The sequence below is a fragment of the Indicator indicator genome, chromosome 5 (assembly GCF_027791375.1).
Source record: "Indicator indicator isolate 239-I01 chromosome 5, UM_Iind_1.1, whole genome shotgun sequence".
Classification (NCBI taxonomy): Eukaryota; Metazoa; Chordata; class Aves; order Piciformes; family Indicatoridae; genus Indicator; species Indicator indicator.
The window spans coordinates 38,921,745-38,932,104 of NC_072014.1; the positions used below are offsets into that span (position 1 = coordinate 38,921,745).

Sequence of the window (10,360 nt, forward strand, 5' to 3'; positions counted from 1 at the left end):
TGGGACTGGATCATCTCCAGAAGACCTTTCCAATCCCTACCATTCTATGATTCAATATATTGGCTAAGAAATTCAATTGGTACTAAGTTAAGATACAATTTGACTATTCTAGCACTGACAAAACCAAACCAAAACAAATAAATCAATCAATCACACTCTTATTATTGGCCCTGAAAAGCTCCCTTTGTAATTACACAGAAGCCTGAGAAAAACACTGCAGTAAAATTTGTAAAGCACCACAGAGAGGCTTTAAGATAAACCCCAAATATCTGAGCTTCTCAGCCAGGTAGGTCATGAAAACAAATGCTAGAATGTAAGAACATGACTTGAAGTGCCCAAGACTCTGGAACTAATTCCTACCCAGGCATTAAAAATGAAAGCAATAAAGGTTTAGCTGAATATTGACCACTTTGTGCCAAAATTAATTGGTTTATTATCATTATTTCGAGAGAACCACTTGCAAAGAGAAAGTTATCAGCTCACACAATTTCACTCTGTTCTACTGTCTGTAAAGCAAAACACTGTAGGAAAAGTCTTCAAGGTATTCAACACTTCAAAGAGCACTCATTGTTTTTGTTTACTATATTTAGTGCTACAAAGATTTTGTTTCAAGTGTTGTCCCAAAACACCAAGCAACTGTTTTAACAGCTTAATCTTGCAGTGAACATACCGTATAATAACATTTAGTGCTTCATATTCAACCACTGAAGACTGTAAATCCCCTTTAGTAAAGATTGTTTCCAAGGTAGAAATAATATTGGACACCTGAAGAGAGAACAACATCAGAGTGAGCACCTAAAGAGAAGTATTTCTGTAAGGAATTAGAAGATTTTATTTCCCAAGAATGTGTTTGGATTGTGCTCGGTTTAGTTTTAAGGTTAGAGCTCTGATAAAACTGGAGCACTATCTAAAGGGTGAGGAGCAAGAGGACAGGGCCAGACTCTTGTCAGTAATGCCCAGAGACAGGACAATGGGCACAAACTGGAACACAGGAGGTTCCATCTGAAGATGAGGAGAAACTTGTTCGGTGAGGGTGCTGGAACCCTGGAGCAGGCTGCCCAGAGAGGTTGTGAAGTCTCCTTCTCTGGAGAGATCACACCTGGACATTGTGATGCTGGGCAAGCTCCTGTGGGTGCCTCTGCTTCAGCAGAGGGGTTGAATTGACTGATCTCCAGAAGTCCCTTCCAATGCCTATGCCTACCATGCTGGGATTCTGGGATTTTTGCCCTATGGTGCTTTACAGAGAAGCAATACTTTCTTAGCTCTTTTTCCTGTAGCTGTCCTTCAAAGTATTTCCCACAACCTCGGTCCTAAACTTGGCTGTCAAGCTAGCGGAAAACAACCTTTGGATTGAAAAGCTACTGAGTAGGGAGTGAGAAAGATCAGACAAGCCTTGTTTGCCTTGTGAAATCAGGTCACCCAAAGAAAGAAGTGAAGAAACCTACCTCCTTTTGAACAATTTCAGAAGGAAACGTCTGCTTAGAGATCACCCAAAGTGCCCGAGTGCGAGTGTTTTTGTCTGAAGCTTTGACAGCAACACTGGTCACCTCTGACAGCAGGTCTCGGATTTCAGTTGCTGCAAGCAGAACATGCAGGGTTCAAATCTGTTTCAACATACCCTTCCTTCTCTCCAGTCTGAATCTCCCTTTTTTAGTATGAACTATTACCCCTCATCCTGTCACAACAGGCCCTGCTCAAAAGTCTGTCCCCAGCTTTCTCATCAGCGCTTTAAGCACTGAAAGGCCACCAGAAGGTCTCCCTGGAACCTTCTCTTTTCAGGCTGAACAAGCCCAACTCTCTCAGCCTGGTCTCACAGCAGAGGTTTCCCATGTTGTGTCCTCCTCCAGACTTGCTCCTTTAGTCTAATGTCCCAAAGAACAAGATAAAGACAACTTTTTTGGCAAAAAAGCTCAAACTGTATCCATACAGTTCACCTACAGTACTTTTAAATGAAACCATTAAACTAGAAGACAATTTTACCAAAAATAACTAATATTAAACATTTAATCATTCAAAACTTCTTGGATTTCAAGTAAGTTTAGCAGCACTTTGGTCAACTTCCCTGCTGTGCTGCCATCCATAAATTCATCTTAGGGTCTACAAGAAGCTTTATTAAAGCTGTAACTGAGGCAACAAGAAGCTTAATACTGAAGAAAAAAAATAATTAGGCCAACAGATCACTTGCATGCAACTGGGAAGACAGATGGAGAAATCCTGTATTCCTTTACAATTCAAAGCTAATGAAGCCTGCTTTCTTAAAGGATCTCATTATCTAGGAAACAAACTCACTTACACTCTTTTCCTCAACCAAGAGTACATGGTTTTTGTGCTCCCTCCTTAACTCTCCACTGCTTTCATTTCTGAAACCTGACATTCTCTAACAAAATTGTCTGTAATTTATCAAATGGTTTAAAAAAAAAATACAGGGGAAAGGAAAGAGACCACATAGACATTATTATAGATGTGTAAAGCAAGCTGAGTTTGGCATCTAGGAAAGCAGACGCTGAAAAATTGAGCATAAGAACATATATATACACACACACACACACATTATCAGCATCCACACTGAGGTTGGTTTTCTTACCTGATAATTCAGATACAATGCTTGAATTAAAAACACAGAATCCCAATGCCTGCAATGCTGCATTATTCAGCTCTGAGTTTTGATTAGAAATATGTGCCTGAAAGGAAAAAAACCCAATACAAATACATTGTCAGTTGACAGGAGTAGTTGTGAAGTGTTGTCTTCATATAAACACTCCTGCTTCATGAAGAGAGCTCTCAAAAGAAAACACTTGATGACAAATCAACCCTTGTAGGAAACCCTTCCTGATTACACACACTTCAAATCAATCTGAGCTTCTCAAGACATTTTCACTCTCTAATTTAGACATCTCTACTGCATTAAGATCTAAACATGTAAGGTTCTTTATTTCTTTGCTTATGTGCTGTCGCTTGACTCGCCAATTGTTTTCAAACACCTGAAGCAAAGAGAAAAAGGAATGGTCTCTACACTAATCTTCAAAAGAATTTTATAGTTGCTGCATATTCCAAATCCCCAAACTGTTTTTCTAAAGGCAAAAGCAACACACTGTATCTTTTCTGGCTGGAAGATCAGCTTCGGCTGCATAACACTGCCTGAATACATCCAAGACCCTGTATTTTATTTTTTCTGTAGCAATTCTGAGATGTATTTTAACAACAAACACTGACTGCCACATCACCAGCTTGAATTCAGAGAATGGCTTAGGTTGGAAGGAACCTTGGAGATCATCTACTCCAACCTCCCTGACATGGGGAGGAATGCCTCTTAATTAGACTCGGCCTGGCCTTGAACACCTCCAGGGAGGAGGCATTCACAACCTCCCTGGGAAACCCATTCCAGAGTCTCACCACCCTAGTACTGAAGAGCTTCTTCCTAAGATCCAGTCTAACCCTACCCTGCCTCAGCTTAAAAGCATTCCCCCTTGTCCTGCTGCTAGACACACTGAAGAGAAGTCCCTCTCCAGACTTTCTGTAGGATCCATTCAGGTACTGGAAGGTAGCTATAAGGTCACAGAATCACAGAACAGTCTGGGTTGGAAGGGACCTCCAAAGATCATCTAATCCAACCCCCTCTGCAGTCAGCAGGGACATCCTCAACTAGATCAGGTTGCCCAGAGCCCTGTCAAGCCTCACCTTGAATATCTCCAGGGACGAGGCCCCAGCCATCTTCCTGGGCAACCTGTTCCTGCGTTCCACTACCCTTATGGTAACGAACTTGTTCCTAATATCCAATCTAAATCTACTCTTTAGTTTGAAGCCATTGCTCCTTGTCCTATCACTGCAGGCCTTTGCAAACAGTCTCCTTCCATCCTTCATATAGGCCCCCTTCAGGTATTAGAAGCCTGATATTCGGTCTCCCCAGAGCCTTCCCTTCTGCAGGCTGAACACCCCCAGCTCCCTCAGCCTGTCCTCGTAGCAGAGGTGCTCCACCCCTTGGATAATCTTTGTGGCCCTCCTCTGGACTCGCTCCAACAGCTCTCATTAAATAAACTCAAACTCAAGTCCTACAGTGGCCACCGTAACTCTGGCCATCTCAACTCATCTTTGTTCACCGAAGTGTAGAAAATCAAACCAAAAAGACATACCTTGAACACTTTGCAAAGCCGAGGAAAGTGTTTTCTGACATTTGCAGTGAATTGTTTGCTTTCCTCACCAGTCAAGCGACTTGAAGCAGCAGAAAGGAAACCAAGCAAAATCCACAGGTTAAACATGTTGTGACTGACATAACTTTAAATTTCTAAGCGTAACTCACTTGCTAACATAGAAGCACTTCTTTCCCTAGCTAGCTAAAACATGGTAACAAGTCATAACACAACACTAACTGAGGAAGTTACAGGGCAAAGCCACCGCTCAGCAGTTACCTGACACATCAGCAAAACATTATGTTATAAAGCACGCAGGTCCTATTATAGTAGGAAAAAAATAAGTGATTAATGACTCCTTTTGTGCTTATGGAGGATAAAAAGAACCCTGAAAGGCTTTAATTTGTTTTGTCAATTCAGAATCACAGACTTCCACAGAAATCACAGAATCAATTACACAAACTTCAAATGACTAAAAAAAAAAAAAAAAATCAGATTAGCTCCTCTAGTTCTCTGGAAAGTTTAAAAAGTACATTCCTCTGAAGCAGTTGTGGAATGCAGGCTCCCCATACCAGGAAAATTCTGGTTTGACATCTAGCAGTGATGACTTTGCACGTTTCTGAATATCCATGCAGAAAAAACCCTGCACTTCTCCCATAAAACGTTAACCATCAGTTTCACACAGCACAACCCCACCATATAAAGTGCAACCATCCAGAAGAAAACCTCGTGAAACGTCTTCTTAATGCTACCTTCAAGTTAGGACTTTCTGTCAGTTATTACCAGAAATCTGCAAAACCTTACGGTGTATGCTCAGTATCGTTGGTTATCAAAGCAGTTATAGCTTTAAAGTTACCACAAAACGGAGAGGCAGGAACTCGAGGAGGTACTGATGAAAAGAGATCGTGCATATGCTAACAAATTCGAAAGATCCAGGTAAAAGCAGAACTTTAAATAGCCCCTTTCAGAAACTAATGCAATTAAGAGAAGACACCATCATTCCAAAAAAACCCCAAAACGCAACAAACCTAAGCTTGCCAATCATGAAGCTGAAATGCAAGTCGAAAAAAAAGTTACGATTTCCCCACTATTCCTGCATCTACCTCTGCCGTTGCCCCAAGAAATGCACAGGGAGAGATTGCTGGATGAGCAGACACCGAAAAGCCTCCCTCCGTCCCGGCTGGCACATTCCCCGCGGCCAGGCAGCCCCCCGCAAGCGCCCCAACTCCAGCCCGGGCAGAAGCTTCCCTTCCCCCGGGGCTCACCCTTCCCTGACCACGCGGGCCGAGCCCAGCGGGCCTGGCCTGCATAGAGCGTACCCCTGCACCCCCACCAAACTCCCGGGGAGCCACATGGTCCGAGGGCGGCCGCAACTCCCTCGGCCACCGCAGGCCTCCCCCATCCCCACACGTTGCCCCAGAGGAGGTGATCGCGGCCGGCGCTCACTTGACGATCGTGAGGTGCGCGTCGGTAAGATCCGCCGGCGGAGCGGATAAGTCCTCCAGGGTTTCCAGCAGAGGCTGCAGGCTGGAAGCGGCGGCGGAAGCGCTCATGGTAGCGGGCGAGCGGGCAGCCCACCGCCGCCAGCCCAGGCGCCGCTCACCCCTCACCGTGTTCCCGGGCTAAGATGGCGACGGGCGGGACTGGCGGCGCTCGAGCCCGGGCTGCGGCCAGCCCAGCCAATGGCAGCGCGAGGCAGGCGGTGCCCGGAGGCCGAGCCGCAGAACGTCGCGCGGTAGAGCGCCGAGCGATGGATGGATTCCCGCGCCCGCTGCGCACCGCCCCGTGCGGCGGATTGGTGGAGGCGGCGGCGGGCGGGCGGCAGGCGCGCGCGAAGAGGCGTTCGTCGCCGCCGGTGGGAGCTGAGCGGTGCTCATGGCTGGGGCTGTGGGTCCTGCCGGCAGCCCTCTTCGGTTTACAGGTCCTTTGTTGGTCGTTGGAAGATAATCTCTAGGCCTCCCGGAGCTGGGCAGTTGAACTCCAGCTCTGCAGAAACCTACCGGCATAAACCTGACGTTCCTTAAGACCTGAGTGTAGGCGTCTGTGCTGTGACATTGTACCGTCACAGAATCGGTTTGGTTGGAAAAGGCTTTTAAGGTCATCCAGTCCAACCATTAACCTAGCACTGCCAGGTCACCGTTAAACCAGGGCCCTCAGCACCACGTCTGCATGGCTTTGAAGCCCCTCCAGGGATAGGGACTGCACCACTGCCCTGGGCAGCCTGGGCCAGGGCTTGACAACCCTTTGGAGGAAGAAATTGTTCCTCATGTCCAACCTGTGGCACAACCTGAGGTTCCTTGGGAGAAGGGGACAACCACCACCTGGCTCCAGCCTCCTTTCAGGCTGTTGTAGAGAGCCATGAGGTCTCCCCTCAGCCTTCTCTTAGAGTTGAACAACCATCAGCTGCTCCTCACCAGACCTGTCCTCCAGACCCTTCACCAGCTTCATTGCCCTTCCTGGGACATGCTCCAGTAGCTCAATGTCCTCAGAGTGATGTTTTCCCAAATCTGGGCTCTTTACCTAGTGTGCAAAGAGGAATTAACACTTAGAGTCTTTTGGTTTATTCCAATTCTGCAGAGAAATGGGTGGTAGGCAATAATTTACAAAGCTAGCATGAGTATTTACAGGTAAATACTATATTTATGCTCTTAGGGACACACAAACACCCCTACTTAGAATATAAGCTCCTACTTGATAACCATTGGGCAGGTCTTTGTTTGCCTTGATTTAAAAGTGCAGTGTATTTTGAATGCACTGCTCCTACTCAGTGAGTAGGGGTCTTTACTCAGAGGTGGGTAACTTAAGTCCTGGAGGTGTGTTTTGCACATTTAAAGGACACAATCTGAGCAGTTCTTGTGGGCTCAGGGTCAGGGGAATCTCCTTGTTCCTTCCTTAAAGGTCCCCTTGTTTCTTTTTCCTTCTCTGTTTTGGAACAGAGCAGCGTTGTCTTCCACAGGGCACTTCAGCCTATTGTCTCTTCCCAAAGCTTGGTCTGGTGAGATACATTTTTGCTTGTTTGTTTTAATTTTTAACCTTTCATCAGTGAGGGGCCCAAAACTGAACCCAGTAGTCAAAATGTGGCCCAAAACTGAACTTAGAATTCAAGGTGTGACCTCACCGCTGCCCAATACAGGAGGTGAATCTCTACTTTGGTCCTGCTGGCCACACTATTGCTGACCCAAGCCAGGATGCTGTTAACCTTCTTGACCACAAACTGGCTCATCTTTAGCCAGGTGTTGACCAACATTCCCATGTGTATAGGAAATATGTAGCTCTGCAGCCATTTCCAGTTGGTTGTTTTTTTTTTTTTTTAATGGCCATTTAATGGAAGCTCCCCAAGTATGTGTGGGGTTCCTTGAATGGTGGGGAAAATTAAGTGCAACAGAAAATGCTCAGTGTCTTCACTTCCCATCCTGGCTGCACCACCAAGCGCTGCTCAACATTCACCACCATCATCTGTGGGTGGGAAATGTCAATATTTAGCTGTACATGGGATATCCTACCTCGTGGTAAAGCCCCTAAGTGAGGATGAGTGATGGATGTGGGGATGAGTGATGGATGTGTGGATCACCTCAGAGCGTTTATGGCTGCAACATGAAATGACAGAGGTGACAGCAAATCTGAAGGGTGGAGAAACTCAATTTCTGAGGGGTAAAAGGAGGTCTGAGCAGACTTCCTTAAATGGCTGAGGCTTTCTTTCTCAGTCACCCACACTGAGGATGCTTAGCAGGAGTGTCTGTTCTGAGAGGGGATCTTATCAATGTTTAGATTTATATCTGAAGGGTGGGTGTCCAGATGAAGGGGCCAGGCTCTTTTTGGTGGTACTCAGTGACAGGACAAGGAATAACAGGTACAACCTGGAACCCAGGAAGTTCCACCTCAACATGAGGAGAAACTTCTTAGTTGTGATGGTGCTGGAGCCCTAGAGCAGGCTGCCCAAAGAGGTTGTGGAGTCTCCTTCTCTGGAGACTTTCAAAACCCACATGGATGCATTCCTGTGTGACCTGTCCTAGGTGATCCTGCTTTGGCAGGGGTATTGGACTGGATGATCTCCAGAGGTCCCTTGCAATCCCTACCATTCTATGCTTCCATGATTCTGGAAATTCTTCCCCGCACGGCATCAGCCCTCTGGCTCCATGGGAATTTCCAGGCAGGCAGATATTTCCTGTACGCCCTTTAGTTCTGATCCAACAATCTCCCTCCCAGACTGCTCCTGGAGAACTGGGATGACATTTTATATCAGGAGGACATGAAGAGCTTTATTCAGCCCACGAGGTGGCAGGATTAAAAAGCAGATTTGAGCTGCAGCTTGATCCCATTAAAGCAGCGATAGGAACTTTGTTTCCTGGTGCTCCCATGAAGTGTGAACAAAGTGATGGGAACAGAGAAGCTGCGGTGCTAGCTGCAATATTGATCTCCAACACAACCAGGAAGCAGGATTATAGAGATTCATAGATTCAGGGAATGGTTTGAATTAGAAAGGACCTTCAAGATCATCTAGTTCCAAACCCCTTGCTATGGGCAGGGACACCTTCCACCAGCCCAGGTTGCTCAAGGCGTCATCCAGCCTGGCCTTGAACACCTCCAGGGAGGGGGCATCTACATGTTCCCTGGGCAACCTGTTCCAGTGTCTCACCACCCTTCATTGGAAATAATTTCTTCCACATGTCCAGCCTAAATCTCCCTCCTTCCAGCTTCAATCCATTCCCTCTTGTCCTATCTCCACAAGCCCTTGTAAAACAGTGAAATGATACAACAACAAAAGATCAAAGAATATATAGAACTGATGATTAGAATAAAGCAAAGGTGGGTCTGATTAGCTTAAGTTCCTCCTCCTCATGTACAAAACTATTTCTGAGAACCTCACAGTCATAGAACCAGAGAGTTAGGTTGGAAAGGACATGGTGTTTGGGGATATGGCTTAGTGGTGGACTTGATAGAGCAGAGTTAATGGTTGGACTCGATGATCTTGAAGGTCTTTTCCAGCCTAAATGATTCTATGACCATGTACTTTAACCTTCTTGCCATGGACAGGAACAGCTTCCACTAGACCAGATTGCTCAAAGCCTTGTCCAACGTGGCTTTAAATGCTCCAAAGAGAAAATAATTCAGAGTAAGATTCTCAGTGAGCTGATCAGAGGTCAGGAAAACATTCAGAGCAAAAAGAAAAAAGAAACTCTTCCAACTTATTTACTGCTTTAAAGCAAGAAAAATCTTTCAAAGTCCCAAATGTTGCCAAGTAACAAAAAGAATCCACTGGAAACTCGACACATTATTAAAACAGAGGTAGCTTTAATGCTGCTTCAAACTGAGGAGTTTAAACTGTGGTTAAGACACATGGAGAATGATTTCTGTTCATCAACTCAAATGGTAGTCTTCTTAAAACCCGTGTAAACAGCATACAGCACCTTGACAGGATCTTCTGAAGGGAGTTGCTGGTAGATCCCACTGCTTCAGCCCACCTGCTTTACTATCATTACAAAGTCTTTTGTTTGATTCTTTGCTAAGTGAAATCACAGAAATTAAAGGACATGAACATCTCAGTTATGAACATCTCAATGACCAGCAATGTGGCCTTGTGGCCAGGAGGGCCAATGGTGTCCTGGGGTGCATCAGGAGCAGTGCGTCCTGCAGGTCTAGGGAGGTTCTCCTCCCCCTCTGCTCTGGCCTGCTGAGAACACACCTGGGATACTCTGTCCAGTTTTGGGCTCCCTGATTTCAGACAGGGATCTGCTGGAGAGTCAGTGGAGAGTTAGGAGGATGATGAAGGGACTTGAACACCTCTCCTGTGAAGAAAAACTGAGACACCTGGGGCTGTTCAGTCTGGAGGAAAGAAAGCTGAGAGGGGATCTTATCAATGTCTATAAATATCTGAAGGGTGGGGGTGAAGATGAAGGTGCCAGGCTCTTTTCAGTGGTTCCCAGTAACAGGACAAGGAACAACAGTTACAACCTGGAACCCAGGAGAAACCTCTTTATTGTGGGGGTGCTGGAGCCCTGGAGCAGGCTGCCCAGAGAGGTTGTGGAGTCTCCTTCTCTGGAGACTTTCAAAACCCATCTGGATGCATTCCTGTGTGACCTGCCTTAGGTGATCCTGCTTTGGCAGGGGAGTTGGACTGGATGATCTCCAGAGGTCCCTTGCAACCCCTAACATTCCATGATTCTATGATCTTTAGATGAGGAAACCCTGACAAAATTGTTTGTGCAGTTTCTGCCTCATCTGACAATGAAATT

The 10,360-nt window shown here is 45.9% G+C and overlaps 1 protein-coding gene across 1 annotated transcript in view; it reads right to left on the bottom strand.

Annotated features, from left to right (window-relative positions):
• Positions 1-5,680, bottom strand: part of RIF1 (replication timing regulatory factor 1) — a 39,269-nt gene extending 33,589 nt beyond the window's left edge. The window contains exons 1-5 of the mRNA XM_054381267.1: positions 5,574-5,680; positions 4,131-4,209; positions 2,585-2,681; positions 1,446-1,576; positions 671-765 (exon numbers count right to left, since the gene is read on the bottom strand). Of these exons, the coding sequence (XP_054237242.1) occupies positions 671-765; positions 1,446-1,576; positions 2,585-2,681; positions 4,131-4,209; positions 5,574-5,680 (509 nt within the window). The remainder of the gene's footprint in view (positions 1-670; positions 766-1,445; positions 1,577-2,584; positions 2,682-4,130; positions 4,210-5,573) is intronic.
• Between the last annotated feature and the right edge of the window lie 4,680 nt (positions 5,681-10,360).